We start from the raw sequence: 16887 nt of genomic DNA, 5'->3' as shown, positions 1-16887 counted from the left end.
GACCACTCTTCATCGGATCTACGGCAAGTTTCTGGGCCTGCGCGCTTACATTAGAAAACAGATTAACAACATATTTTATAGGTGAGTGTTTTTTTTTTCGTTTTTTTTTGATAAATCAGTGACATATGATGAAATATTTTCATTCAACAATTAACACCATGTCTGTTTTTCCAGGTTTATTTACGAGACTGAACATCATAATGGAATAGCAGAATTACTGGAAATTTTAGGCAGGTGAGACAAAGATGCTGTTTTTGGTACATTTTTATGATCAGTCACAGCAATTACATGCTGCGGGTGTGTTCAATATTTAATGTTGATGCCAACCACAGCTGCATTCAGGCCGTACGCCCCCTACTGACCACCTTTCTCCTTGCAGCATAATCAATGGATTTGCCTTACCATTAAAGGAAGAGCACAAGATATTCCTACTGAAGGTTTTGCTGCCTTTACACAAAGTCAAGTCACTTAGCGTTTATCACCCACAGGTAACACAGTCATTTTTCACCACACTTCTTTCTACAGTACGAGTATAATCACCATCATAGTATTTTAGTTATTTATATTAGTATTTCTTTCCTCCTCAGCTGGCATACTGTGTGGTACAGTTCTTGGAGAAGGATAGCACCCTCACAGAACCGGTAGGATTTAATATAGTTATGTTGTTAACTTTGCAAACTGAATTATCTCTCAGTATCCTCTCTGGTCAAAACAAGCATCTTCACAGTGACTTCCTCTTCTGGACCACCTTTCCTTTCATTAGTTAGATTTAAATATAACTATTAAAGTCTGGTAGTCATCATATCTATTTTTAAAACTAAAGGACGTCTGTTTATAATGTTTAAGGGGTAAAACATTGACCAATATCAGTTTGGAGTCTGAGAGCATGTGCTTTCTCTCTAAACATTTTTTTGTTTTGTTTTTTCTTCGGTGTGTTATCTGTTAAGAACATATTTGATGGACAAATTGCCTGTCCGAACATCCTCCATTTATGTTGTTTGCTCTGTGTTGTTCTGCGTGTGTGTGTGCGTGTGTGTGAGTCCAGACAGTGATGGCTTTGTTAAAGTACTGGCCAAAGACCCACAGTCCTAAAGAGGTAATGTTCCTTAATGAGTTGGAGGAGATTCTGGACGTCATTGAGCCGTCAGAGTTCGTTAAGGTCATGGAGCCCCTGTTCAGACAGTTGGCCAAGTGTGTTTCTAGCCCACATTTTCAGGTGAGATTTATTCTTCAGCACGCAAGCTTTAAGTTTGTTATATGTAGTGTGATCACTGGTGCACTTTTACCTTAGTGCTGCAAAACAATAAAAGTTTTGAAACTGAATATTCACAGAAGCTGTGGATTATGCATGATTAATCAAGATTATTTGTTATTTAGTTAGTCACAATTGTTTCTCGATTAATTGTGATCTGTTATTGTCACTGTTGTTTCCTCATTCACCTACAGGTGGCAGAGAGGGCTCTGTACTACTGGAACAACGAGTACATCATGAGCCTGATCAGTGACAATGCTGCCAAAATCCTCCCAATCATGTTCCCAGCCCTCTACCGCAATTCCAAAACCCACTGGAATAAGTGAGTCACTGTGTGTGATTATGGCTTGTGATAAGTACACTAAGTAGATCAACCCACTGAGCTGGGGTAATTCTTGTGAATCCTCAGGACCATCCATGGCCTGATCTACAACGCTCTGAAGCTCTTCATGGAAATGAACCAGAAGCTGTTTGACGACTGCACCCAACAATTCAGGGCAGAGAAGAGCAAGTAAGTCGTCAGTCAAATAAAAGAGTACAGATTTTTTAACATATGCGTACATCACTAGACACAATACAGGACTAGCTGTATGCTGTATCTCTTGTTTTTAATTTAACAATGAATGATGAGGAAGGACTCCTTAATGTTTTCTGTCTTTGACAATGTCTTGTTGTATTGTAGAGAAAAGGCCAAGTGGAAAGAGAGAGAAGAAGCCTGGCTAAAGATCGAAAATCTGGCTAAAACAAACCCTCAGGTGAGCAAAGATTTTTCTACCCTAGACATTTGAGTCAGTGTTCTCTCAGCACAAACTGAATTGACGACGTTATCCTTTTTTTCTTTTTAGTTTCTGCCATATGTGGACTCAACGGACTCAGGCAGTCCAATGGACATGGAGACAGACGGGCCGCTGCTGGACGATGTCAACATGCTCAAGAAAACCGTGGTGGAGGAAGCAACGCAGGTGAGCAGTTTTGTGGCAGTGAATATGGTACGAAGGATGTGAACCCTAATCCACTAGGGGGCAGAATACACATATCAGATATCATTTGTCATGTTACTAAATAGGCACTTTGGCCCAGAGGCAATGTCTCTGTCATTGGTGTGGAACCCCAGGGTTCACCTCCTGGGCAAGTTCGAATCCCGGTTAGGGCGGTTGGTACCTTCCAGTGGACTCACCACCCGCAGGAAGGTTTGGTACGGTGCAATGTGATTTGGGAGGCGATTGCTGCCCCCGCGACCCGGTAACGGATAAGCGGATGCAAATGGATGGATGGATGGATGGATGTTACTAAATATGAGTCAAGCATTTTTCTAGGGTTAGGTTCCCTCTGATGTGGTCTCTCTCTGTGCGTTCAGATCCAGAGAGATCAACGAAAAGAGCGTCCACTGATGCGAAGGAAATCAGAGCTCCCCAAGGAAATCTCCACAGTTACAGCCCTGGAATTGCATCGAAGAGCGGAGGAGATGCTGACGACGCACGACGGCCACTAAGAGACTCCCCTGGATCTGCCGTAAACCAGCAGCAGAAGCAGCAGCAAATGTTGTCCACACAGGAACCACAGGTCCACAAAGGCCCTGCACAGCAACACCAGTCCAGTCCAGTCCAGTCCAGTCCAGCACAACACAGAACTGAACAGTTCCACCTCTGTCTGACTAAGTTGTGTGAAGCTGCACATCAACGAAGTTATCGAACAAACGGTTGTTCACCCTCCTCCCCTCACTGATCTCACACCCCTTCCCCCATTTGTGCCTCCCACCTGGTTGTCGTCCAGCAGAGACATGTGTGGTGCTGGACGCCCCCCACCTCCTCACCCCCACCCTTGCATGACCACGATACACACCTTTCACTTCACCCAATGACTGTGTTGTCATTATCTCCTCTTCTCTTTCAATGTCCTCTCCAGCTGTTGTATTTTTGTTCGGAGTACTGTGGTGCCCCCTTCTGGTCATTTCTCAGGTGTTCTGTGTACTGTATGTGTGTGAAAGTGAGTGAGCTGTCTCTCTTTTTGCCTTGTTTTTTATAAACATCCGGTGCTCGTACGAATAATTTTCATCACTTTTCCCCACATTGAAAGCAACAATTATTTCGGACAGTGCACGTGAAGTACTTTTCTCAGAGTAAAACACATCTATATACTATTTGGCATTTTCTGATCATTTGGTTCGTCAGGACAATGCATTTTATTAGCATTGCTTCTTGAAATCAGACTAAGTTGGCCTGTTAGCTCCTGACTACTTTAATAATGTTCCTTTAATTGAAAGAGAGAATTATATTTCAAATGTTCCTTTGTTCTGGACTGAGTTTATTTTACGTTCGCCGTTGTTTGCTTTTCTCTGGAACTAGCATTCTGTACAAGTCTTGAATATAAGCGTAGGGTTCAGAGGATTTGTTTCCGTCGGTGTCTGTGTGCTGGTGATGTCATAACTGAGCAGATGAGACAGTGCTAACGGTGATCGTTTTTCTACTCCTCTCAAGCAAAACCCTTGTATTTGTAGGACACTTGTTAGACACGGAGACCGAGTCATTGTCGAGTGTTTGGTTTGAAGCGGTCAAACGTCAGCCTTTCTTTTCACAGTGCCTTCTTCTAGTCTAAGGGGATATTTGCTCACCTGAGAATGGAGTGATGGGAAAAAATATAAAAGCCAGGGCATGCACACGAGGAGAAGCGCGTTAAGAAAGATCAAGTTTGTACACAGCACACCTCTGGCTCCCTGGACTCCAGCACACGACTTGTTGAAGCTACAATGTCCAGATCTAATCAGTTGCAGAGGATAAGCAGAGTGGACCCTCCCCCGTGCCCCCGTCCCCCAATACCACTCCAGCGTTTAAGCACTTCCTGATAAAACTTGAAAGAAAATAGAACCACAACTGAAAATAAACAGTTTGAACTGACTTTTGTGATGCTGTCTGTCTCGGTGTGTGGGGTCACCTCCTGTCGTAACGTTCCCATTTTGTGCCCCTGCTGTTCTCATTCCACCTTTGGATTTTCCCAAGTGTTTGTCCTCCATCCTTGTCACCTGACTCTCCCATTTAAAAGTCAACTACACGCCAGTAGTACCGTTTATTTCCACACCTGTTCAATCTGCTCCTGGAGGCTTGCAAGGTCTTTCTGTTGTGTTCTCAGACCCTCCTTTGTTCCCATCAGTGTTTCAGCTGAATGTGCAAAGTTGTAAATAATGCTTCAGTTACACTGTTCTCTTTGTGTTAAAGAAAAACATTCACCAAAGGCTCTGATTTAAAAAAAAACAAAAAACAAACCTCATCCTTCCTTGACTGCAGGTGTTAAAGTGGGTTCAATGAAAGTAAAGTGAATGTCACTTCTTCCTTTTTAAAATTCTACATGCTCTCTGATTTTTCATTGTCTCGACCGTCTGGCAGTGAGGAAGCAGCACAGTGTTACAGTGAATTTATACCTGTGCATCAAATCAACAGAGACATCGGCTCACTAGACGTTGATTAAAGTACTTAAATATAATGACATGGAACCTCAGAGCAATTATGTTCAAGTGACGTCACACAGATCAGCAGCAGAGGGACTGGACTGCAGGGTGGGGGGGGGTGAATGTTTTGGTTCATCGACTAAGTAATTCGTATGTCAAAAATGTAATCCACATTAATGTGAATCCAACTAAATGTTCCCAACCCCCGTCCATGGACCTGTACGGGTGTGTGGGTCAATAAATACTGGACCATAGAGAAAGAATGATTCATTTAGAGAGAATCCTGTTATTATTATTGACTTTCTTTGTCTAAAGTTAATCTAAATAAAAGATCTTTCAGACTCGGATACAAAGAGAACAAAGGTTGGGGACCGCTGGCATACAACAACATAAAGAATAAGTCCTGGCTCCAGCGCTCCAATAAACTGCCTTTCATTTAGCAGTTGCCAATCATTAGAGGGAGCTATACTACTAAAATACACCTTAATTGTTGACAAATTCTGATTCCTCTGTGACTTTCACTGTTTTTGGTCAAGAGTTAAAAACTACTGCTGATCCAACTTCTCCCTCATCTCTTCCTCCCACCAATGTCCCACCCAGCTGCCTAATGCTTGCTGTTGATTGGATGCACTGGTATAAATGTCCCGTTGGTGACTGTTGCTCTTAGAATGGTTTTAATATCGTCTTGGTTTTTATACAAGCTTTGTTTTCTTTCCTCCCCAGAAAAGAATGATTACTGCAAGTGTCCTTTAGTACACATGGCATACTTAACGGCTTCGTTTATTACTGTACATACGCTGTACTTTTACGTTATAACTATTAAATGCTAGAGTTCATATTTTGTACAAAATACTGTGTACAGAAAGCAAAAGGTCGTTAGCAGCTGCAGACATTTTTGGTTTGTGGCAGAGACGTCAACATGTGGCTATTTTTCATTTAGGAACCATATAGACTATGGATACGTTTTAAACTACTGTAATCCCAGCGTCCATTTTTTTGTTCCAGCTTCAAAGTGTGAGAGATCCTACATACATGAGCTTTTTGTGTGTGCTTTTGTCCAAATCTCCAGTGGTGTACATCTATCTATATATACAGCAAATAAAGAGAACATGTGAGTTTTATATTTTCATCCTAAAAAAACAACTGTGTGCTTTGGTGTTCAATTTCAACCCCCCACCCCCCAAAACTTATTGATCCTTCATCGTCCCATGTCCTGATCCCCTCTCTCCAAACGCCCATTTATCAGGGAAAAACCCGATAATTCTGAAAGGTTAAGTGCATTTTTCTCCCTTGTCTTTGTCTGGTTAGATGGATGCTGGAGGGAAGAGGTTGGAATGGGAGCAAATCACTGGTACTGAGCATGGAGTGATGATTGCATGATGGGAAATTAGTATCTTTTGTGTCACATTGATGAAAAACTTTTATATTGTAAGCATGATTTTTTGATTTTTTTATAACGTAACATTTTATAACAATTATTAATATACATTATTTATAATTGCAGCTTCAGCATACCATATATAGGTTGACTGATGAATGAGGATGTGAGGAAAATATTTCAAATGTTCCCATGTTCTTTTCATCTTTCCAAGAAATACATACGGTGCTTGAACTTAAAAAAAAAGTAAAGAAAAGTGGAGCCTAGCCCGCTGGTGGGCTGTATGTGGTCCCTCGTCCACTTATTTAACATCAGTGCTTTAGATGTTGCTAGGTGCTGCAATCATCTATTCACAGTTTGCCCTGGTGCTCCAAATTGCCTTGTCTGAGGTCACTCAAGTTCCTCTATTCATTTGAAGACAACAGTGAGGTTTGGCACCCTTCCTCCCCCTCCGTCTCCCCCGCCCCTCTCCACTGTCTAGCACCCCTGCTGGGATCCGTGTTGAACCCAGATGAACCTACGGGGATGTAGAAAACAAATAGACTCACATTGTTTGCACCCTTACAACACGACTGCCCCGCTGCTGCTGTGACACTGGTGATGAAACAGGCGAAAAGTGAAAAATATATATATGTTTTAAATTCTATCCTCGATCATACAAGTGCTGTTTCCTGGTTTGTATTTGTCTGCATTTATTGTGAAATGAGCAGCTCTAACTTATCATAATAAAAGTCCAGGTCTCTGGGTGATCGTCCTAATGAGGATGCAAATTGTCTCCCACAGAAACTCCCATTTCGCTTCATCATCGGCACATCGTGCCCCGCTTGTTAATGGGAAATATTCTTCATGGCTGGAGGAGTCATTAAAAATCAAAATACTACGTCAGTGGTTTGTTGTTGGTGCTGAAAACACTCTCAGATGTGAAGTCACTTAGATTCACGTTCGTCCTCAGTGACACTGCTCTGTGTCGCTGCTGACTTGAATTATGCTTTGTGAAATGTTTGGTTTTTTTTTAAACCCAAATGATGACAGTCTGTCAAAAATGTGCTGTGTAACTCTCTCCTCCACCCACCCACCTGCCCCCACCCTTCCAGTCCATGCAAAACAAAACCACTGTCTTGTCACGACAGGAGATGTCAGAATCCATCGCCATGGAAACAGTGCTGAAAAGTTTGGAGTGCAGACCCCTTTTGTGACTACATCCTTTCAGATGTTAGGAACAGCTTTCAGAGGCTGCATTACTTTAGTGCACTGCACTGCACTGCATTTGTGTGTCTGCTCCTGTCAGTGAGTGCCTGGGAGAGTTTGATATTAGGCAGAAATGGAGCCAAATGGGAGGAAGGTGACTCACCACACCACCTGGGGGGTCTGAGATCCAGCTGAGCTCTATGGTCATGCATCCTCCCCCACCTCACCCCTGCGAGGGCTGCATCTTTAGCACCACAGGCCTTCTTGAGCAACATCTTCGTGCAACACAGTTTTCTTTTTTGGGGCTTGGGATCAGCAGCAAATCAGCTTGTCGCTCTACATGCTGTAGAGTTAGAAACACACGACAGATACCAATAGAACTAAATATATATACATAAATGTATTATTATTGGGTGTTTGGACATTATATTTAGAGATGCTCGGCTACATAGTGAGTCACATGTTCTTTACAGCTCCATGGCTGCAGTGTTTTTATCTCCACTATTTTTGCTGTTTAAAAAAATGTTCTCCAGCATACCACTAGAGAAGCCCAAGATCCAGCAGGGGCAGAGTTTGACTACAGATTAAAACAACATAGAGATATATTTCCATATTAGTGAACATCCATATAATAATAATCATAATCATAATAATGTCACTTTGTGCAGGGAATCTGGATATAAAACTAAAAAAAAAAGTCAGACCAGGTATAATAGAGCCATAAGCTCATTCACTGCCTCTGTCTGCAACAGACACACACTCAACTAATAACTTTTATTTCATTGTCAGGGCCACCTGAGGACAAACAAACTGCATATGAAACCAGACAGACACTTTATCTGTTCGAAATATGGGAGTAAAATAATAAAAAAAATGTATAAGCAGTTTTGTTATATGACTATCTATCTATCTATCTATCTATCTATCTATCTATCTATCTATCTATCTATCTATCTATCTATCTATCTATCTATCTATATTTATATATACTATATATATATGTGTGTGTGATATGACTTTGCACTTTGTGACTCTTCACTTTTTGGTATATTTCTGATGATTCATTTTCTGTCTTGTTCCCTTCTCTGAACCCAGCATCCCTGCTGTTATGACTATTTGGACCATTTAATTTAATCCTCTGTCTGTGTCTCTCCATCTGCCCACCGGTGCTCCGCAAGATCCTCCAAATGAACGTTGGATTTTAAAGGCAGAGCAACAGAAGGTGACAGATCAGGCTGACTTGTTGTTTGTTTGTTCAGGTACAGTGATATGTTTTGGCTTCAGTAAAATCTATCACACATCAATAAAGCCTGTGTTACTTGGTAACAAGAACTGAGCCCCTCAGCATCCTCTCACAGACAACAGGTGTGTCATCAGAACTAATGAGAAATGTCCCGGCTGAACGACCCCAGCTTCTACTCTAACGGCCACAGTTATTATATTTATTAACTGAACTAGTAGTCAAATCCCAAACCTGTTTATATGTCGTTGTATAATCTGATGAAAGGTGAAGTAGATGGTAGTTAGTGTGACGTAAATCTGTGTCCAGAGAAAAAGTCAACCACAAACAGATGCATGTTATGGAAAGCAGCTGAGTGATATTCCCACTCATGAACGCAGCCACACGTCAGATTGGCAGAGACGTGCGTCATGCAGAGACTCCACTGTCATGCAGCTCAGACATCCTGAAGGGGAGGTGGAAGAGACACAGGAGAGTCATTTTAATCTTGGTTAGCACCTCGTGGTATTTATTCCCTTGACCCAAGTCGTCTCTTCTTCAGTTAAACCTTTCTGCTCATATATCAGGTCAGCTGACAGACCAGTGTGGACCTTTGTTTTGGAGAGTAGCACCCTGTGACATCTGCAACAGCCAGATCCTCTGATAAATTAATCCCATAGCAACTACATTGGCATGGCAACCAGGGTACAGACGCCATGCTGAGGTGATACAATGAGGGCTTGCCTGCCAGATTGGCATTTTTTCCAAAGAAAAAAAAAGGGAAAAATTTAATGAATCATTCATCTTGTTTCCATCCCTCAATTATTGGGCTCTTATCATTTCCTGTCCATCCTTGTTCCTCCAACTACTTCAGTTTTTCTGCCCGGCAGTTGACACTCACTGTGATCGAGGTTCTGAAGTTTTTTAACTTAAAGGGTGTATATAAAAAAATATAAAAATATAAAAATAGTATGGTAAGAGGACGAACCTTTCAGTAATAATAATTATTCTTTTTGTTGTTTAAAGAAGAAGAAGTAATAATAATAATAATAATGATAATAATAATCATTATTGTATAATAATAATAATAACCATTATTATTATTATTTTGAAGTGATTTCTATTGTTGTTGTAGTTGTTATTTGGGAGCCTAGCAGTCCGCAAAGAACATCCATGTATTCAAGGCTCATAACTGTTCCTCCAATTTGACCAAATAAACCGATTTTATTTTTAAATTTTATTTTCTGTAGAATTTCGCCCTCTACTGCAATCTACAAGCGTTTGGCAATCGTCACGACTGATATAAAGGGCAGCATTCAAGCTGTGCGGTAGCGAACTTAGCTTTAGCTTTAGTTACACGGATATTAAACAGTAGAAAATGATTAAAGGTTGAGATATAAACTTTATTTGAATTAGTATTATCGTTATTTATCATTATTTCGTTTTTTATTCGGTCTTCTACTACAGAATAGAAATATCTATTTTATTTATGTTCCACAAGGGCAGGGTAGCGGAGTGACACATTGTATGATTAAATCTTGTTAGGTAATGCAGTCGTTTGTTCGGTTTAGCCCTGCCAACAACAAGTTCCGGCCAAAATATCAGGCCCTCTTCTAACGAAAGGGTGCAACTGCAATTAATGTGCCATTGCACATCAACGATTGGTTGTTGATGAGTGCGACTGCTCTTTTCAGACAAGGCGTAAAGTGAAGACCAACAGATATAGGCGGACGTGGTAGGAGAATGCTAAACAGTCTTCAATCACTATACACAGTTAAGTTCTCACTCACGTCCGCGGCCGTTATCAGTCTCCAGCCATGTCCGCAACATCAAACAACCAATCATCGATGTGCAATCGCACATCATCTGCTGTTTGAAAAAGGCAATTGTACTCATCATTAACCAATCGTTGACGTGCAATCGCACATCAATTGCAATTACTCCCTTTCGTCAGCGGAGGCCCTGATTTTTGGCCGGAACTTGTTGTTGGCTGAGCTAAACCGAACAGCCGACCTCATTACTTAATACACTCCGCTACCCTACTCTTGTGGAACATAAACAGAATAGATATCTCTGTTCTATAGTAGAAAACCGAACAAAACATTACAATAATGATAAATAACGATAATGCTGATTCAAATAGAGTTTATATCTCAACCCATAATAATTTCGCTACTGATTAATATCCGTGTAATTAAAGCTAAAGCTAAGTTCGCTACCGTATAGCGTGAATGCTACGTTTATATCTGTCATGACGATTGTCAAACTTGTAGACGACCAGTAGACGGCGAGATTATGCAGGCAGGAATGTTTTCAAAATAAAAACAGCTTATTTGGTCAGCATTAAAATGCCCAAGAGACAACATTTAAGTCGAGTCCTCACTTTAAAGACTCACTCCCTTACCACTGGATAAAGGACCACTACATTAAGTCATTAATTAATTATCAAAATAATAAAATAAGCAAAATGTTACACTTTTGATTATTTTTGATACTTCTTTACTCTCACTTTTTTCTGGATCCCCAAAAATAAATGTTCTCATAAACAATATCAATCATCAAAAAGATTAAACAAACTATGCATATGTATATTATTCACCAAAATGCTAAAAGTACCATATCTATGTCAGAAAATGACATATAATATGCACCCAGGTGTAATATTTGCACATGATCTTGTTTTGTCAAATATTGACTAAAACCCTTTTGTGAAAGAAATGTAAAATGTATGGAGGGACAGAAGAAAGTCTGGGGGTGTTTGATTGTTGCAAAAATCATAATAACACTTATTCTGATGACATATTGAAATTAAAATTATTCAAAACAATTATTGATTGGTTTGACAATTGTGTTGTACAGAAACTAGTACAGGTTGGTCATCCCTGATGAGGGTAAAAAGCAAAAGCAAAAAGATTTGTCTTTGAATTTAACATGGAGGATGATGCTGTTTTTGTCAGATATCAACATCAACTCTCACTTCACCCCTTTCTTTTTACCGATGGCCCCTGTCCATGGTGCTGATCTTTTTGACACAAAGATTACTGTATGTTTACAGTATATATATGTACATTGGTAGAAAAAGCCTTGGAATTTCCCTTTAAGTGACCTAATAATCACAAGTGAGAGGACATGTGAGAAACTCTCACGATTCTGCCCAGAAGTGAAGCTGCCCTATGGCTGTATTAAATAAACAGCATATAATCTTATTGGATATTTTACAATATACACATTATAAAAGAGGCTTTATCTAATTTCTGTCTGTTTCAGAATCCATGCATGTTTTCTCTGCCCCTAGTATTACTTTTTTCTTTTTTGTTTTGCACTTTCAAAATAAGAAAAAAAAAATCATCAGGGACTCACTCTACTGGGTGGCACTGACGGTCTTCCCACATGAATATCTGGTCCCATGGCTGCAGAGCTTGTTTTTCTGCATCATGTGACTTCAAAAGCTAGCAGCTCAAATAAAGGTCATGGGATGGGTTGATGGCAAGATTTCACTTCAAACGGCAGCGGCTACTCTCACTTACTTACATGGAAGATAACTGTCAACATTGGCATTTTCACCACGAGCAACTGCTTCTTTAAAATATCCATCCATCCATCCATCCATCCATCCTATCAATAATTATCCATACTTCCTTTTCCCATGCAGGCACCTGTGTTACTCACTTACTTGTTGTTTTTGTTATTCCTAACCACCATCCCACTGTGTGGCTCATGAATGACCATAGATCTATGATCCTTAGGTTTAATATTTTCATTTGATTTGATTTAAAATTTATGGTGTTAAATCACAAGATTAGTATACTTACAAGTGGCAAGTTTGAGAAAATTTATTCTAATATTTTCATCTGGAGACTCAAGCCTCATTTTCAGTGAGGCTGGAGTCTCTCCCCTCTGTTGTGATGTTGCGATGTCGTGACTGCGAACAACCCTTCTTGAAATTCACCAGCATGTTAAGGACTGTTTGGTTGTTATCTAACGGTTGATAACTCTAACCAAATTTCATATTTTCTAATTCCTGTCTCAGTGAACTGTCTGAAAGATGAGAAAAACACCCTGTTTCTTCAGATCAATATTTAGTTTAGACTGTTGTTTAGATTTCCGGCACTTCTGTCTTCACTCTGTCAGCTTAGCCTGTGGCTCAATCAATAAATCATATTAGCATTTGAGTTACTGTAGTCAGAATAATTGCATATTGAGAAAGTGAGTTGATTAGTCTGGAAAAATGCTTCAACAAATCTTAACTGAAACCTCTGCTCATGATTATGTCCTGATAGACGACCCTTATGACCTTTGGCTGAGGTACTTCACAGAGATCGTTAGTCATTGATCAGATGACCCTTGTTTATCACTGTTTGTGTAATTGGTTTAAAAGATAGCAGACGATATTGACTGCTGCCACCTGGACGCCACGCAGCATTTAAACGTAGCAACTCGGAAGAGACAGGAACACGTACAGTACCATGAACACAGCAGACAGCTGCCCCCGGTGGCATGTACAGTAATTGCATTGTTCAATAATCCTAACAGCCGTGAGTGTGAGTAGGAATTCCTGCTTGTGTTAAGTATATGCACAAATACGATGTAGATATGTGCGAGACAGGAGATGAGGTGAAGAAAAAAAAAGAGATTATAAACACATCTAACACCTAACCAGCTCTTCTTCTCTTCCTCTGTATGGCTCTTATAGAAAACCTGGAATGTTTGAATTTTTATATATATATGGGAAATTCACACTTCATCCTTTTAGGCACGTGTGTCTTTTGAAAGTGGGTTAACTCAGTCTACCTTAATCACAGAGAGCTAACTGTGGGTCATTTTGACCTGAATAGACTCGAAGAGAGATTGAAAAACAGGCCACTCTTCACTCTTCACATTAGCATTTTAAGACAAATCTTTAAAACATGACATGTGCGTTCATTTCCTGTAAATAAATCATATTGATTTTTTTTCTTCCACAACAAAAGCAGACATGACCAACGGAGCAGCTGTTTGTTCCACAGTCACAAGTTTAGACCAGTCTGTGATCTGTCATTTATTGAAACCATTTGTTCACGTACATTAGTTCAACAGTTCCACGTCGGCCACACGTACGCATCACTGAGTCCATGTTAGTACCAACCCACCCTTGGTGTCAGCGGCATCAGTGTCGGTTTTCTGGCCGTGCCTTTTAAAAACCGAACTTCATAGTGACATCTGAGATGGGCACAATATTAACACACACAATCTCTCTCTCTCTCTTTCTCTGTCACACACACACACACACACACACACAGGTTGTAGAAAAATATAGTTATCACAAATTAAATCCAGTATCAACCAATTCAAGGATTTTTAATACAAAAACACCTTGCTGTAATATGAGCATTTCATCAGGTACACTGTGTAGGATGAAGAAGCAGCTGCTCGTTACATGATGCTGTTGTTTTTCGGCTGTTCCTGTTCAATAATGATGGAACAGAAGGGGGATTTTACTTCTTCTTTTTCAGGGTAGTGTCTGACCTGGACCCTTCACCAGTCCATCACTAATACAGAGAGGGAGAGAACATGACAACAAAGGGAAAGACCACAAGTTACCAGTCTGTAAAGCCAGTGCTCTAACTGCTCTACAAGTGTGCGACCCCTTCTAATTCTCAGTTAATGTGACAGTCTCCACAGAGAAGACCTGCTGAGGTGCAGATACACATGGCTCCATTCAAGGGTGAGTAAATAAATAATCATTATCAGTAACTTACTGAATATTTCGTGACACATAACATAGTTGAACCCTTATCTTACGCAGTGTACCTTTAAGCATAAAATACTGGCCCACAGTTTTGATGTAGGCATTACCTTTACTTTGAACCATTATATATATATATATATATATATATACATTTTTAGTTATTAAAATACACCATATGTGATGTGTAGACATTTGACATAGCAGCATCTTAGTATTTTGGACACTTGAAGCAGAACATGTTGGCAGCAGCAGTTGAGAATCTGAACACTACACATGGAGCACCCCTGTCTGGGAATTCATCAGATCGTTCCTGTATTGCTCCAGCCAGGTTCTAAGTCCAGAAATCCGGTATCCCTCTGGACCCCTGCCCCCCTGGTACACCACTCTCTCGTCCCTAACAATGTACAGTCTCTCAAAGTAGGCTCCGTACGCGGCGTTGGACGAGTTGTCCATGTTGTCCACCACCACGTTGCCCCCGGGCACCTCGCTGAGCATCAGCTGTGCGGCTCTCAGTCTGTCCTCCAAGCACCGGTGCTTGGGGATCTGATACGGTGCGTCCGAGCTCACCCAGCCGTCTGACGGGTGCGCCTCCTCGATGTAGACAACTAAAAAGTCCGCAATGTCCGCGTACTGGCGCACGACGCGCTGGAAGGCGGCCAGGCGCGTCATGAATGGCGGTCAGGAGCAGCTGCCAAAGTTCAGAATGAGCGGTCTCTTCCCTTTCATGCAGTCCAGGATCCTGACCCGCCTCCGCTCCTGGACCAGCACCACCTCGGTGTTGGGCGCAGTGCAGCCGAGGTGCGCAGATTTGAAAAAGTCTAATTTCTGTCCGTACCACACGGCCTTGAGGGACTCCAGGGTGAACATCTTATTCGAGTCGGACACGCACACCGGTGGGTCGTCCGGGCTGTCCTGTCTCTCCCCCATTTCCAGCAGCACTTTTTTTCTTATGCACAAGAAATCCAGGAGCCACAGCATGACAGCGGTCAGGAGGAACCTGGGCAGCAGCATCAGGCACAGGGCTGCGTGTTTCAGAGTCCGAGCCATTTGGACTCCGCCGGAGTCGTGCATCATCTCTCCTCCTGTCGACAGGATGCGACTGGGCCGGCAGAAGAGACAACTGTTTAGTTACCTTTACCCATTGGAGAAAACTATCTGACGCACGAAGGGACTCCTTTTATAGATGCAGCAGCGTCTGGATAATGAGGGAAAAAAATAAGGAAAAAAAAAGAAAACCTCAACACGCCTCCGGTACCTGCGCCGCCCACTCACATGGTGGGGGGATTACCTCCCATCAACTTCAGGGTTCCAGAGAGAGACAGAGACGCGCTCCGGAGAGGCTGCATATCTGTTTCCAGTCCATAAAACACGACAGCGGATGGATGGTGTTTCACATGGCAGTCAGACACTCGAGCTCGTTTTAATTGTCTTTAGCCAAACGCACACTGTGGTCCTGCGAGTCAGGAATAAGGAAGAAATAAGTATTTGACTCTACTTTATTCTGCCTGTTAATTCAGACCTCCCTGGTGTGGCAGGAGGCTTTGTGGCCACTAGACGGCGATCGTTTCATACAGACCGCAGGGGCTGGATGAGTCATGCAGCGGTATCTGCATGAAGTGATCAAGTAGAAGTCACTGTACTAACAGCAAAAGTCGTGGTTAGCACTTTAAAAAATAAAACAAATACTTTTACTAGTCATTTGACAAATGACAGAAGAGTTAGCTCAGCCAAGACAACATCACTAAAAGGTCATTTTAATATTGACTGAGGTAAAAACAGTGGGTTTTCGAAATGGCAACTGTTGTTTTAAATTGGTTTCAAATGTTGAGCCTGAGTTTATTTTTTTATGACTCCAAATAAATATTTTTCTTGTCAAAAAACTTACATTTAAGGTGCCCAGGTCAGTATTATATATATATATATTAAAATAAAGCAACACAGACGTTTTGTGTGTTTTTTTTTAACAGGTCCCTTAAGCAATTTTAGTGCTAATAAGTGTCTGACTCTTTAGTTCAACACAAATATTTGCATTCACTCCCCGTCTGTTTGGGAATGGACAACAACACCTGCTTGGGTTTCTTGAAGAAGCTCCTGCCTTAACTCTTTCATCTCAGCCCAGGTATGAACACCTGGCTGGAGAGTTTTAAAGTTAAACAATGCAGGTCATCCGGTCTTTGACCCTGTGCTAGAATGTGTGTCACCTGAGTGCAGGCGTTGAAGAAGGTCAGTGGACACAGAGGTGACTCTGTGCGTCTTGGACTGTCTGTGTTATGTTTTGTGTTCAAGCTGCTGCTGCTGGTGCTGCTGCTGCTGGTGCTGGTCAAAATCAATGGTGTGTGAAGGGTTCAGGTATATTCAGGAGTGAGTGGCTGCTGTTGTTTTCCCTGAAGTTAAATCAAACAAATTGGTTCACACTCCCTCTTTCCCCCCACACAACATGTATTTTGTCTTCAATGCTAATTTGTTTTAGCTAACCCTACTGTGACCCCAGTTGGTCTTAAATGTTCCATTCATCTCCAACAGCAGCATTATGTAAGTGCACAATGGCCCACCTGGACCCCACCCCTCGTTGACCTGGGATCTTTTCAATGCAAATGTGTGAATGTGAGAAACCCATTACCAAGACTGCACCAAGATAACGTTTCATACAAAGCATGGTCTGACAAGCTGCTCTGTTTTG

At 41.4% G+C, this 16887-nt stretch overlaps 2 protein-coding genes across 4 annotated transcripts in view; one reads left to right on the top strand and one right to left on the bottom strand.

The window, feature by feature from the left end:
* The window catches only part of ppp2r5cb (protein phosphatase 2, regulatory subunit B', gamma b), a 14597-nt gene extending 10064 nt beyond the window's left edge, over positions 1-4533 (top strand). For all 3 annotated transcript variants that reach the window (XM_008313138.3, XM_008313139.3, XM_008313140.2), the window contains 10 exons: positions 1-81; positions 175-234; positions 380-488; positions 588-641; positions 1046-1216; positions 1447-1574; positions 1662-1763; positions 1935-2007; positions 2098-2214; positions 2610-4533. In XM_008313138.3, coding sequence (XP_008311360.1) covers positions 1-81; positions 175-234; positions 380-488; positions 588-641; positions 1046-1216; positions 1447-1574; positions 1662-1763; positions 1935-2007; positions 2098-2214; positions 2610-2744 — 1030 coding nt within the window. In that variant the 3' untranslated portion in view covers positions 2745-4533. The remainder of the gene's footprint in view (positions 82-174; positions 235-379; positions 489-587; positions 642-1045; positions 1217-1446; positions 1575-1661; positions 1764-1934; positions 2008-2097; positions 2215-2609) is intronic.
* Positions 4534-13466: 8933 nt separating this feature from the next.
* Positions 13467-16131, bottom strand: dio3b (iodothyronine deiodinase 3b). The gene has a single exon (XM_008313137.3). It carries the CDS (start codon positions 15279-15281, stop codon positions 14475-14477), a length of 807 nt encoding a protein of 268 aa, XP_008311359.2. The 5' UTR covers positions 15282-16131; the 3' UTR covers positions 13467-14474.
* Between the last annotated feature and the right edge of the window lie 756 nt (positions 16132-16887).

Source organism: Cynoglossus semilaevis, chromosome 7, assembly GCF_000523025.1.
Source record: "Cynoglossus semilaevis isolate Cse_v1.0 chromosome 7, Cse_v1.0, whole genome shotgun sequence".
NCBI classification, from domain to species: Eukaryota; Metazoa; Chordata; class Actinopteri; order Pleuronectiformes; family Cynoglossidae; genus Cynoglossus; species Cynoglossus semilaevis.
This window is presented reverse-complemented; position numbering and strand designations above follow the sequence as displayed.